The sequence below is a fragment of the Chlamydotis macqueenii genome, chromosome 2 (genome assembly GCF_036417535.1).
Source record: "Chlamydotis macqueenii isolate bChlMac1 chromosome 2, bChlMac1.mat, whole genome shotgun sequence".
In the NCBI taxonomy this organism is placed as follows: domain Eukaryota; kingdom Metazoa; phylum Chordata; class Aves; order Otidiformes; family Otididae; genus Chlamydotis; species Chlamydotis macqueenii.
In genome coordinates, this window is record NC_141557.1 from 110,061,354 (window position 1) to 110,075,939 (window position 14,586).

At 37.5% G+C, this 14,586-nt stretch overlaps 1 protein-coding gene across 1 annotated transcript in view; it reads left to right on the forward strand.

Annotated features, from left to right (window-relative positions):
* Positions 1-14,586, forward strand: part of LAMA1 (laminin subunit alpha 1) — a 107,498-nt gene that overhangs the window by 43,297 nt on the left and 49,615 nt on the right. Inside the window, exons 11-22 of the mRNA XM_086741492.1 lie at positions 2,470-2,610; positions 2,980-3,153; positions 4,095-4,196; positions 4,918-5,129; positions 5,902-6,013; positions 6,924-7,034; positions 7,817-7,944; positions 8,531-8,617; positions 8,867-9,078; positions 9,589-9,695; positions 10,709-10,889; positions 12,198-12,334. Of these exons, the coding sequence (XP_086597618.1) occupies positions 2,470-2,610; positions 2,980-3,153; positions 4,095-4,196; positions 4,918-5,129; positions 5,902-6,013; positions 6,924-7,034; positions 7,817-7,944; positions 8,531-8,617; positions 8,867-9,078; positions 9,589-9,695; positions 10,709-10,889; positions 12,198-12,334 (1,704 nt within the window). The remainder of the gene's footprint in view (positions 1-2,469; positions 2,611-2,979; positions 3,154-4,094; positions 4,197-4,917; positions 5,130-5,901; positions 6,014-6,923; positions 7,035-7,816; positions 7,945-8,530; positions 8,618-8,866; positions 9,079-9,588; positions 9,696-10,708; positions 10,890-12,197; positions 12,335-14,586) is intronic.

The following is a 14,586-nucleotide window of genomic DNA, read 5'->3' on the forward strand; positions in this document are numbered from 1 at the left end:
TGCTTTGTATGAAGAAACAGCATGCATTTCGAAAGAAGTATTGGAACAATTACATTAGATGTATGTATGAAATACGATTTAATTATTTGATTACAAAATATAAACCATAAAAAATGCTGAAAAGGAGAGCAGTTTTGCAGTCATCTTTTACTTTTTTTTTTTGGTAAATATCCAAACCCCTTGAAATATCTTGCAGCTGTAGATTCTGCTGAACTGTATTAGAAAGCTGTGTGTCAATATTTAAAGTAGTTACACTTCATTTTCTGAACCAAATGTTAGCTAGTAGTTTGTGTATTTGTTGCCAAATATGACAGTGAATAGGAGCCAAAAAAACCGCGTGATTTGTTTGACAATTTTTCTGAAACTTCTTCATCCGTTTGCATAATTTATCTGATTCAAAATATCAAACATATAAATAATTAGACTTTGGAAGAAAGAAATAGCTCCAATGGCCAATTTAAATACAAAAAAAAAGGAGATACGAACATTTTGCCTGATTTTGAGCTAGAGTAACACTATATCAGCCAATGCAACTAACTGGTGAAGGTGTTGGTATAAACTGGATGAGAAACTGTCCCCTTTCAGTGCTATTGTGGGCATGAGCCTGACATGCAGAATTTTTAGGCCAGATAACTGACAGTGTCAGCAGCCAGCAGCCCACCTATAGAGGTGAAAGGAAGGAAGGAGAAAAATTGTGTGCTCCAAATATCAAATGAAGGAGACAAGATTTCTAAGTCTATGCAGTCTCCGTGAACACAGTTGTGCAAGCTGTTCCTTTTTATACTCTGAATTTCATAATATTTAATCTGTAAAACACAGCTCTTGAGGTCTAGTCATTGGATAAGATTTTTATTTTTCATTAAGAAATGATTAACAATTTCTGTCTAATAATGTTACAGAGACAAAGTGAAATGTGTGATCCAAGTGCATCCTGAAGACTGAGAAATAAAAAAGCTGAAAAGAGTATACAAATACTATTTCTGTAAAAATCCAAGTTTTTAAAATCTCATTATCTCAGGAGGCACTTTATCTGAGATCTTTCCCTAGTTTGGATATTAACAAATAGAAAGAAGTTTGCAAAAACAATTTGTACTTTGCTTACAAAAGCACATAACCTACCTGTTTAGAGAGGTCTTATGTAAACTTGACATGCCAGAGACTGGTCCAGAAAAAGAGACACTTGGTAGCATTGCCACCAAAGGTCTCAGATTTCTCTCTGGCAAGCCTGGAATTTGCTCCATGGGACCAAATCTGATGTAAGTCTCAAATCTGGGGTCATTCTTCTGGCTGAAGTTACTCTGCTAACTGCTTCTGAAAGCAGAATTCGGTCCACAGGCTTTATATTTCAAATTGCAAGGCAGAGCTCATACTCGCTTACTCAAAATAGCACAACAGGTATGCCTCACTGTATGCACTGCAGTAATAGTGTCCTAACCATATGTATCAGGGAGCTTTTTGGAGTGCTCTGTAAAGTTCTCTTCGCCTTTCTAGTGGAGTTTTCCCGTAGTCGAAACCAAAGATTGAGATGAGGGAGTGATGTGTGTCTGGGTCTTGTCCTGATATGAAGCTAGGATGTGATCAGGAACTCGTCCTTGGCAGTGGGAAATGTTCTATATCTGACTGTGTAGAGGTACCCAAGGAGATCTATTATTTACACAGTTTTGTGGGCATTTACTGAGTATGTTCTCTACTGCTTGTCAGCAGCAATTGTCTAAACTTCTTGAGTAAGTAACTACATATTGTCTGTACGAATTTTACAAGAAAAAAATTGGGTGCACTGTTTCAGATTTTTGACATTGAAAAAGGTATGTAGCAGTGTGCTCTGGGCTACCCAGTTTGCATGGTAAGGAGGCAGCAGGTCAGTGGAAGGAGCTAAAGGAGTGGAGCACCTCTACTTTTGGAGTAGGGGTTTCTGGACCTCAGCCAGAGCATATTAGGAGGAAGAGCTGCCAGCTAGAGTAAGTGTATGTGGTGTTCCTCCAGGAAGAGTTGACAGCAGTGGTGGGGATCACAGTATAACGATTAATAGATGATTGCCGAACTGTTGTCTTGAAGCTGGCTGTGGTAGTTCCAGGAGCCTGGCCTTAAAGGTGAGCTGTGCTGTATGTAGATCATCTGTATTCAGTAAACATGGGAACTTCTGTCCAGAGCAATCTACAAATTCAAGCTACGAGAGAAGTAGACTGGCAGGCTGGCAGAAGCTTTTCAAACCCTGCCTGTGTGCTGAAATTTCACTGCGATAAAGCCCTTGCCAGGGCGTGTTTAATTTTTGATGAACTGGCAAATTCTGATGAATTTTTCCAATCAGTTTTAGTTTTAAGCTCTGAGTCTTATTCAATAATCCTGCTGTGCTGAAATCAGTTTTCTTTTATAACTTCTGAATGCTGTTATGCCTAAATCCTATCTAATCCACTGTATTTATTACCATAATAATGCTGATGCAAAACAAATGTTATATACCATTGGCAGGAAAACGTAGAAGGTGAAAACTGTGATCTCTGTAAACCAGGATTCTACAATTTGCAAGAAAGAAATCCTCAGGGCTGCACAGAGTGTTTCTGCTTTGGGGTTTCTGATGTCTGTGACAGCCTAACATGGCCCATCAGTCAGGTATTTATATGTTATGTCCATGACCTAATATTCTTTCCTCAGGCAGCTGCAAAATGTACTATATTTCTCTTTCACATGCATCGAAGTTAACTCTAAATTCTGGCATGTGTCTCCTTCCAGAGGAATGGATTTTCAGTGTTATTCTGCAGCTCTGAGGTAGTCAGCATATCATCCCAGTGCAGGCTTTGGCCCCACTGCCTTGCAGTAATACCAGAAGCACTGGATCGTGGAGACTGCAATAATGCACTGGAAAAATGCTTTTTTTTTTTTTCTGACCTTGTACTATTAAAGTTTCTTTGCATATTGAAGTGACTGCTTTCTCAGTGACAAAAAGCCTGACTCCATTGATATTGCTGTTCTTTCTTAAAGATATCAGACATGACTGGATGGCTTATTACTGATCTGTATAATGCAAGGAGCATGCAACCTCAGCAAAGCCAATTTGATGGACCCCGTCAAATAAGTATTAACAACACTGAGGCTGTGAAAGAACTGAAACATACTTATTACTGGTCAGCACCTGAGCCATACCTAGGAAATAAAGTAAGTTCTCAGCTAGAGTCAAAACTCCTTCATAATTTCTCTATTTCAACCATACCATATTGCTCTAAATATATAATTTCTATAATTAAAAATTACACATAAACCCCAATATTACCAGACTTCTCAATCTATCTCTGCTCTTCAAATTGTAGTGTTGCTGACCAGACATTCGCAGTACCCTCTTCGTGCTCTTTGCGCTCATTCATCTCCCCACTTCCTTTTCTGCCTATCTTTGACACAATATAATCTCTCTTTTTTTTTTTCCTCTTGACTGTTAAATATTCACATTCCCCATACTCTTGACTCCTATCCCAAAGCTTACATATCCTTTACATCTTGTCTAATACAGGAGATAGGACAATTAAATTCCTCTTACCTTCCTGCTGGCCATCTCCCATTTTGCATTTATTGGTTTGCAACCAACTAGTCCTTTATCCTTTTATCCTGGTTACTGTCTAAAGCTCTAGGTATCCCATTTTTTGCAACAGAATCACAGAATAGTTGAGGTTGGAAGGGACCTCTGGAGGTCTTACCTAACCTCCCTGCTCAAGCAGGGCCACCTGAAGCTGGTTGCCCAATGCCATGTCCAGAAAGCTGCTTCTGAATGTCTCCAAGGATGGAGACTCCACAATCTCCCTGAGCAATCTCTGCCAGAGCTCAGTTGCCCTCATAATAAAGAAAGTGTTTCCTGATGTTGAGAGGGAACCTCCTGCTTTTCAGTTTGTGCCCATTGTCCTGTCACTGGGCACCACTGAAAAGAACCTGGCTCTGTTCCTCATTTCAGATATTTATATCTGAGATCTGGCATATTAAAATTTCCCTGAAGTGGTATTTGTAAGCCCATGTACTCCTATAATTTGGACATTGTACTGTCCCATGTTATTTCTTTGTGTTGGCTGGAGGTTATTGTATTGTTAAGGCTTTGCTTTTTGTTATTTCAGCTCTCAGCTTTTGGTGGAGACCTGAAGTATACAGTATCTTATGACATTCCAATGGAGAGTGTGGACAGTGATATAGTGTCTAGTGTGGATGTCATCATTCAGGTGGACTTTTTTTTTCAGCTTGTTACTATTCAGACATTATTAGGAATATACGAAGGGGTTAAAAAAGGGAAATAATATTTCTATAGTAGTAGTTTTGTAAATTTAAAATCCTTTCTTAAAAGTCACTACCAAGGTTTTGTTACTACTCATTTCTCTGATTTTCTGATCGATTTCTCTGAAACTGTAGGTATACAGTACAGTTTTACAGAAGAAATACTTAAATTTTAAGCGTTACTAAAACAGGTGAAGTGTTCATTACCAAATCTACAAAGCTCTGGTTACAAAAGAAACTACAATACTTACATTTATGAAATGGATGAGTGTTCTTGTTGATTGCTTACTTTTCCAGATTTATGTTGCAGTTAAAAAGTAAAGCTCTATATTGAATCCAGACACCTCCAAAAAGTGTTATTTTGTAAAATATACTTAGCAATAGAAAGAGATTCTGTTTTGTAGAGGAGTTTGATTTTTTAAAATTTAATTTAATTATTTTTCCAAAATAAAATATTTCTGAAGTCTCTGAACCAAAACAGAAAGAGATTGTAGTCTTCCTGAAGCCATGGAAAATTCAGACCTTTTACTTTTTTTTTCTAGTGCAAGAAATCTGGTTTGATTGCCTCTTTTCCGTGTTACTTGGATGTATACTAGAACACTAAATAAAATTGCTAAATAAAATTTGCATGCAAATGTGGAAAATGCTTTCTCTGTCTTTCAATTTCAGGGTAATGGGCAGATTTTGAGTACAAGAGCAGCGGGCTTGTCATTACAGCCATATGAGGAGTACTCTAATGCAGTGAGATTTGTATCAGAGAATTTCATAGACTTCAATACAAAAAAAGCTATAGACCGAGAAAGGTTGATGACTGTTCTAGTAAACGTGACCCATCTTCTGATCAGGGCCAACTACAACACTGCCAAAAAAGCTGTGTACAGGTGAGGGAGAGAAAATTTTCAAGTTAATCTATATACTTCTATTATTTTTGTGCATATGAAGCACTGTTCATAGTGAAGTATTCCTGAAATTTTACATTCATAATTTCTGGAAAAAAAAAACATTTCTTACTGAATTTTCTCAAGACTGGTCTTGTCCCCCAGATACATTCATGTGGAATGTGTAGCAAAGGGCATTTTATTGTTTTAAAGATATCTGATAGCAGAAACATTGTTTTCTACTTTAAAGGAATACTGCATAAAAGCTGTATTACAATGGAAGCTTTGTTAGAGGGAAATACCTCTGAAACTCTCAACAGTATGCTTATTTTGGTATGTGGCAAGTTAATCCATCGCTGACTATTGAAAACCTGCCAGTAAAGACGTTGACTGTAATTTCTTTTGCTGTCTATTTGTAGATGTTACTGACACTTGTCTCTAAGGGAGTGCTTAATAGGAAAATTGCATTGAAATGGATTAACTGGTCATTCCAGTTAATGGAATCAGCATTAGCAGTATCTGCATCAGTCCTTACAGAGCTCTGTTTTACCTAACAATAATGATAACAGGAGGAGGGCGTGTCTGTTCCGAGAATTGCAAATGCAGTGATAAGACTATGATCATAGTCTTTTTACAGCAGAGATTTGTGCCTGTTCCTCAGCTGTCACTGCCCAGGAGCTGCACTCAGCAATGTTGCTCCCCTAGAAGCAAACTATCCTGTTCAGAATCAAGTTTGGGAAGACAAATGATGTGATGTTTTTATGCTTGATCCTAGGCTGGACTCTGTGACCCTGGATACTGCAAGTGCAAATGTTATAGATCTTTCTTCAGCACCAGATGTAGAATTCTGTGAATGTCCTCAAGGTTACACAGGAATATCCTGTGAGGTAACCTCTTACAGTGGTTTTTTTTTTTTTGTGTGAAAAATTATCTCCTGTCTGAAAGGATCTAGAGTTTAAAGGCAGGCTGCCTTTAATTATACTGCCGTAAAATTATATTTTCTGTGGTGAAATGCTGTCTACTGTGCTGTACACAATGCTGTAGATATTTTCTTCAAGATACACTAAATGGGATTTTAAACTTATTTCTTGAATTCTATTTGATGGCACTAAAAGATGATGATACACTTTAGGACATCAGTGTTGCAGAGGTAGCAGCTGTAAAAGCTCTGTGAAGCCGTTTTGAGCTTACCTTGCTCATTAATAGCACTTTTCCTGGATCTGAATCGTGTACAGTTTATTTCTGGTTTATGTCATTACGTTTATGGAAGCAGTAAGGAATCTTAGGAGGGAGGAATGCTAGCCTATGGAACATCTCCCAAGGGTCAAATGTGTCGCACAAGATGGTGTCTTACATACCTGTGAATAGAAGATTAGGGAGGGTGAGCACCATCTGCAGAATAGCAGGAATTATTTTGACAAATAATTTCAGCATGAAGCTTTGTGCCATATCATTGTTAATGATTCTGCAGAGGAGGTAGAACGTCTTTTTTAATTGTCTCATAATAAAGAACTTCACATATTCATCTGCACAAAACTTAACTTATGTGCCTCCAGGGGAAAAAGGGCTGAATCAAAGTTTCATGGAGTTAATTCTTATCCCTTTTATCCAGTGTAAGTAAAAAACAATCACCAGAAAAGAGCTACAGTGACATCAGTAAAGTTAAGAGAGCATTCAGTTACCATAATGTGAATGAGTCAGATGGTGGGTGGTCGGAAGTGGGCTCTTTGAAAATGTTTTGATGGGTACTTTTAACACACATAATGCTACTGCTTTTTTCCCCTCGTTTCTTTTCAGTCCTGTCTCCCCGGATACTACCGTGTGGATGGAATACTCTTTGGAGGTATTTGTCAACCCTGCAAATGCAATGGGCATGCAACTGAGTGTGATATTCATGGTGTTTGCCTTGTAAGTCATCCTTCAAAGTGTTTATGTTTTAAGCATCTATTTAGGAATTAGGAGAGCATTTTGGCTGTGGGAGAAAAGTTTACAGTCTCTAAATTTCAAGCTATGGGTACAGAGTGTTTATTTTTCTTGCTTTCCATTGTTTACTTCAGAAAAGTTCAGGGCGTTCCCTTAAAGTGTTATCCAGTAAAGGGTTTGTTTCAATTTATCATTTCAAGTGGGAAATAATCAGAACTAAAATAAAAATGTCACCGTATACAGGCTGATAAAAATCTCAACTTTGCTTCCTGCAGGTGACAATAAAACTTTTCCTGAAAGGAACAAAATTAAGCAGTGTTTTGGGTGAATATCTGTTTTTGGATATAAGTGCATCTTCCATGACTTACATCAGTGGAAATTACACGTTACCTTCTGAAGAGAGAATTTGCCTCTCAGATCTCTTCTGAAACTTAAAGGTCACAGAAATACAATGGTTAAACACCAGTAAGAAATGTGTAAGAACTCTGTTACTGCAAATATGTGCAGTATGCAAAATATATTTAAGTTTGGCTATAAGTAATGTGGCTGGTTTCTTGGTATAAAGTGTATTCTGAAATATAGGAAAGAAACAATTAGGATTTGTTGTTACAACTCAGAAAAAACCCCACTTATTTTCAAAGTTCTACTCTGTTCTTCATGGCTGTCTCCTTGAATGTTACACTGCATACAGACTCCTGCAGGGATCCCTCAGGGGCTGAAAAACCATCACGAGTAAATATGAAAAGACTTTTTTCCATGTCTCACAGGCTTGTCAACATAACACGACAGGACCTTTCTGTGATCGGTGCTTACCTGGCTTCTATGGAAGTCCATCCCAAGGAACTTCTGGGGACTGCCAACCCTGTGCATGTCCTCTGAGTTCTGCCACAAACAAGTAAGCAGCTTCTGTGGGATTTTCTTTTGCATCTTCAGCAAAATAAGAAAGTAAGATAAAGAAAAAATGTCTTGAAATTTGAAGGAGAGGGAGAAGGACTTTTTTCTCCATCTTCATTTGAGCATACCTCATAGAAACATTGTTTTTCCAGATAGACAAATGCATAGACTAAGCTAAGACAGGCTGAGTGAACTGGTGCAATTTGTACACGGTGCTTGAAAGTCATGCTTCGTCCTATCCTTGAACTAGGCAGCAAAATCACCGTTACCTTTCATGGTGTTTCAGAAGACAACAGAGGGACAGAAGTGTTGCATGTGAAAAAGAGGACCTCAGTACAGAAATTGGACAAATTTGCTAGAAAAAGGGCCAAGTTTTTAGGAAGTTTTAAAATCTCTCTTTCCTTTTAAAAGAAAAAAAACTCAAGAAGAGTTTTTGAAAATGATAACTTTTGTTTTGACTTATTACAATGTTTAAGCAATTTTATGTTTATATAGATAGGTGCATGGACTTGAAGGGTGAATACTGAATGTTTGTAGACACTGTGATTCAGTGTATTGATACTGACTGCCATAAATATTGTTGATAGTTTCAGTCCTACTTGCCAGCTGAGTGAAGGAGGTGGAATTGTCTGTGACAAATGTCTCTCAGGCTATACTGGTTCTCAGTGTGAAAGGTATGTGCACTAGCTTTGGGTAAAACATCTGTATCATTGCCATCACTAACTTTTCATCATCCTACCTGCCTTGAATTGTTCATACCACATGTACAGAAAATTTCTAATAAAATTTTCCTTCCCATTTTGTCTTTGCTTGTAATACAGAGACACTTTAGATAAAAATTTGATAGGAAATTCTCCCTTGGGTGAAGAGAATATTTGACATGACTGCATTCCAACTGCTGAAGGTTTTAATTTCTGGTGCAGGTGTGCTAATGGTTACTATGGAAATCCACTCATGCCTGGACAATCATGTGCTCCTTGTGAATGCAATGGCAATGTAAACCCTCAAGAGGATGGCTACTGTGATACCTTAACAGGACAATGCCTGAAATGTCTGGGGAACACAGCAGGTCACCACTGTGAAAAGTGTGCTGATGGGTATTATGGGGATGCAGTGGCTGAGAAAAGTTGTCGTGGTAAGCTATTATTATTACTCTCAAAACTAAAAAAAACCCATGAAACTGTGGTGTACATGTAGCAGAATGGGTGGGGACATATACACCTTTGCTGAAAGAGTTAACCTTCAAGTTGTGAGTTGGCAGGTGCAGGTTGAAAACTAGGGGGTGGGGTTAGCCTGAGGAAGGAATGTGTTATGCTAGGGTCTGACACTTCATATTCCTGAAATTTATTGGCTTACTTAACACTGTCCTTCCAGTGACCTGCTGTAGACATTTCCTACTTCTGAATGTTACATATAGGGCTGGAAGAAACGAACTTCTCAAATGTATCTTTTCACAGAGGTGTTTGTTTTTTATCTTTTAACCCAAATGTGTAGTACAGGTATTACTGTAGTATATTAAAATCTGTGGAATATAAACAATTGAAACACAGATTATATACCAGATTTGGAATTCTGTATAATAATAAATGCATATAGATAGATAGTAATAAATTTTTTAAAATTTTATTTCTTTTTGTCTAAACAGCCTGTATGTGTCATGTGAATGGTTCCCTTTCAAGTACTTGTCATCATGAGACAGGCTTCTGTCACTGCAAATCAAATGTCATTGGAGAAAAGTGTGATAAGTGCTTGGTAAGTGAATATTTGCCTGTTCCTAATGTCTACATTTTCTTATATCTTGGTCTTCCTGTTTCTCTATAGATACTGATTAGAGCAGATACAGAGAATAGCAGCAAATATATGCAGGGAAGTGGGGACCTGTTGCTGGGCCAGAGACCAAAAGTTTGTCTGCATAGGCTTTTGCAGTTGCAAATTGCTTTGCCTGTGCTCTTTGCAGATGTGAAGCTATGTAGTTGACTCAGCACCCTTCTGAATAGGGCTGTTCAGGTTAGTGCTGCGCTCGATGACAGCATGCAGTCATGTTGGCTTACTGAAAAAACAAACTGAACGCTGCTAACAGACCTGAAGGGATCTTAGCTCTGTACTTCTGCAAAATTAAGTCTGAGTGGGAATATCTGAAGAATGTGGTTGGTGATAATAAATACATCGTGACTGAATGCCAAAAAGGGATTCAGCTAAAAGACAGGCCTGTTGCAAGAACAAGTAGATATTCACTGGTGATATAAAACAGCAGTTTCCAGCCTTTGCTAACAGTGGAACTGCCTCAGGGAACAGAGGAGAAAATCTGGGCCCAGTTACTGCCCTTGTGCCAGCCCAGCTGAATGCCTTTCAATCCTCGTGTACCATAGATCACTGACTTGCTCTGTTCTGGTCTTTCATTCACATTCACAGAAATCTGTGCCTGATAAGCATAGCCTACCCTCACCTCGTGGAAGTCTTTAAATTAAAATAACCTCAGACTTTAAAACATAAAGTATCACTGATGAGATTAGAGGACCACGAGAGCATTTCAGTGTTCCCTTTTTTCACTGAGATGCATACTTGCATATAGCTGGGAACAGTGAAGAGAGAAGGCCAGGGAGCTCTCCCACAGCAGTAACACAGTGCTGACCAATATTCATGCAGGTCAGACATCGGTACACAAGAGAAAACAAGAGTATACAAGAGAAAACAAGAGTGTACATCATCTTGTTTTTATAAAATTATGAAATATAGCTGAAATTTATTTCCTTCATGTCCAACAGAAGGGTTATTATGGCCTGCTTACTGAGCTTGGCTGCATTCCCTGCAACTGCAGTCAATTTGGCTCGGTCTCCGAGGACTGCGATCATCAAGGGCAGTGTCGCTGTGTACCAGGAGTGGCTGGAGAAAAGTGTGATCGTTGTGCTCATGGCTTTCATGGGTTCCAGGATGGTGGCTGCACACGTAAGCTCTGCTCCATGATCTTTTCAGGATTCGTCTGGAATTCCTTTCAGCAATATATTTTATGTTAAACTCTGGCAAAGGTCAGGTTTTTTCATGACTATATGGAAGAATCTGTAGAATGGTCTCCTAATACTTTGATTAAGCTAGGGAACAAAATATTTATTTGATTGCTTATTGTGTGGTTCCTTGTAAAAGGAGAATACTGAAATAACAACTAGTAAAGGTTGCAAGAAAGAAAATTACATCCTCAATATCTCCTTTGTTTTTTTTTTTTACAAAACTCTTCGGCCCTTCAGAGAGAGAATAGAAACTTTTTTTTCTGCAATCATGAAAGTTAACAGCTATTACTCTTACAGGTTTTTACCTTGTTTTTTCATTAATTCTTAAAAATATATTTTATACTTCGATAAGATGTCATTGACTGTTTTCACATCATCACCTGAGTGTGTAAAATTTTTATTCATGATACAGAAGAAAATATTAATCCAAACAGAGAACATGCCATTGAAAACTAATTTATCACGTTAATAAGATACACTTTTCAACACAGTGTAGCTAAAGGAATGCCTACCTTTTCTCCAACCTGACAGAAACATTTTTTTCACGCCTTAAATAGAATAGTAATATGAAATCTGCAGTGCGATTAGGTGAGAGAGTCATGTTTTGGAACATACATACTGTGTCTTTACTATGAATCAAAGATCCCTTAGGTACCTTTAACTGTTTTAATCTGAAAGATTTTGTAAATATTATTAAAATAATTAATAAAAACACTTTTCTGAACTTCTGCTTTTTAGCAAGAATTATTTTAAAATTAGTTCCTAAAGCACTTAAATTAAGTGCTTCATGCAGCAGTTAATTATTATAAAAATAGTTGTCCATCCCTATTATTCACTAAGCAATTCTTGAAAAGTATTTATTCCCGAGATTAATCTTTTCACATGCTTGAGAACATTATCATATCTCCTGATGGGTTTTATATCTTCTATAATAGAATTTTTTTCCTACAAATTTACTCTTCTCCAGAATAATTTTGTTTGGCTTTGTTGATTCCCCTGTAGAAATGCAGCACTGCTTTTTAAACCACCAAGCAGGCTACGTCAAGAAGCAATAATAGGCTTTCAATAAAAACATCAACTGTCACTGTGGTCATAATTTGTTTCTCAGTGATTAGGGATAGCAAGGAGTTCCTAGTGGAAGAACTGTATTGCATAATTAAGAAAAGTAAGACTATCAGTGGTCTTGGAGTTTCTCCTCTGTAGCTAAAGCCAGGGTAAAGTTAATAATTCAATGCTGTTTCTCTTGCAGCCTGTGACTGTGCTCATACTCAGAACAACTGTAATGCTGATTCTGGCCAATGCATTTGTCCTCCTCACACTCGGGGACCAAAATGTGAACTCTGTGAAGAGAATCACTGGGGACTCTCTCCTGAACTTGGCTGTGAGGTATGGTAGGCTGACCGAAAAGCCATGGCTGTTAAAAGCAATTCACCTTATACTAATATCAGAATTGAACTGTTGTTTTGAGACCTCTATGTTTATTCTCTATCTCAAAGTGTTAGTGCAACATGCTCACATTAAAAAAAAAATAAAATCAGACTGTAAAGTGTTTATTGAGGAACTTTTGTAACAAAGCTGTCTTTGAAAATACTGATCAGAGTGCCTATTCTGGATAGGTGCATAGATCATATTAAAATTTTGAAGTGTGTATTCTAACTTTTATTTGCTTAAATAGTGATGCAAAACCAGATTTATAGCAACAACTGGCAACAAGGAACATAGTTTCTGTGTGCTAATCAAGGAGTGATGATACAGTTTTAAGAACAGTGAAATCTAGTTTATCATGACAGTCACTGCCCGCTTTTTTTTCTGAATAGTCAAAATTAAAATGGTATAAGGTTGTTCATGTTTCGTGAATGGAAGAAAGGTAGTTCCCATTATATTAGCTTAATATTTAAGATCAGGCAGTAAAATACCAACTCAGTGCAGATCCAAAGAGTAGCAATCATTTACGCAATTAGGTTCATGCTGTAAATTCCTGACAGATATGGCACTGGGCCAATCTTTATTTTATAAATGTTGAAATTTGAAAAAGCCTCAGAATTACATTAACATAATGGGTAATTTCAATGGAGAAACCACAAATATAATCAACTTGGCGAGGTCTGTCATTATGTGCAGTAATACTTGACAAGTACAAGTATCAGCCAAGTTGTTTTCTTTTTTCTCTCTTTAGTTTTTTAGAGTAAGAATGCTAAAATAGTCCTATAATATCTCATCAGAGTTTACCATCTTAGTGATTTATAGCAAGTTACTTGGAAGCTGGTCTTTAAACTACCACTTTGTCAGCTACCAGCTACTGTCATTCTTACCTAATGTTCTGCAGATACAATGTGCTGGTCCCTGCGCATTTCCCTTGAAGGGTTCTTTCATAGAGTGATTCCACAGCACTTGCCAATGATCAGGTTTAATTAAATATGTAACTGCTCACTTTTGCTAACTTGTTTAGCATTCTTTTTCATTAGAGTGTCACAGTAATTAATGTGAATTATTCTAAGGTATTTTAGTTATTTTCTGATGCAACAAAAAATACTGGGATCTGCACGTAACATCCCAACAGAGGCTTCCCTTGCGCTGAACAGACAGCTGTGGCAGGTTGAGATCCAGTGCAATGTCTACTTGCAAACCCTGGAAAGGCTCTTGCATGTCCTCTACATGGATGAAATGGGGAAGATGGTCTGTTTTTGCAACACAGACCAGGATACTTCATCTGGCTTCATTTCTTGCCATTTTCTTGGTATTCAGCATCTATTTCTGGGTGCAGTGATGGAGCAGAGCTTTAGTCATATTTTGCTTACAACACTTTTCAAGTGTGCTGCAGCACAGTTAATTGTACCTTAGAGTCCCTATTTATCTTTATCACATAGATAGAGATTAAAGTATATTTAAATTATTTCTGTTATTATGATTCTTAAAATAAGGTTTGACTTTCGGAGCTGTAGACCTGTAATGGTATCTGGGAGCCAAAGCTGTCAACTTGTTTGGTCATAAAGTGTGTTAGACTAGGCAGTGTAGTACCTAGTGCTTGCTGCTAGAGCAAAAACTGCTTAATACAAAGACTACTAATGGTGAGTAGCAAATTTGTGAAGAATGCTAAGGGAAAGCAGTGATGCTAACAGATTTTGTGGGTCTTTATGTAGAGTGCTTTACAAAGTAAGGCTTTTCATCTCAAAGAGAGATGAAGAGGAAAGAAGACTCGGGAAAAGGCTCACAGTCAGGTGATTACAGATGGAATGTATTTTTTGCCCGCACTGTTAGAAATGACCACAAAGCAAAATTGGACTTGTAATTAAAACACAGATGTGAAATTAAGACTGAAGATTAGATCCAGTCTGCTTCAAAAAAGAATAAAAAATTAAGTACATCCACTTTGCGTGTTTGTAATAACAGATTCATATCACTGATTGCATAATAAAGGATGAGCTCTGCCAGGGAGCAGTATTCCTTTGGTACTGAGCATGCTGAGCTTCTCACCTTTGGATGCAATGAGATTCTTCATTCCTCGTCAAATAGTAATGAAGCTTGAACAAGATGTAAACACTACTAATGCTTCTTGAAATCTTGAAAGAATGTCAATATTGAGATTTTAATTTCTGTCATATTTCTAAATTTATTGTACTTGCGGACTTCTTTCATTC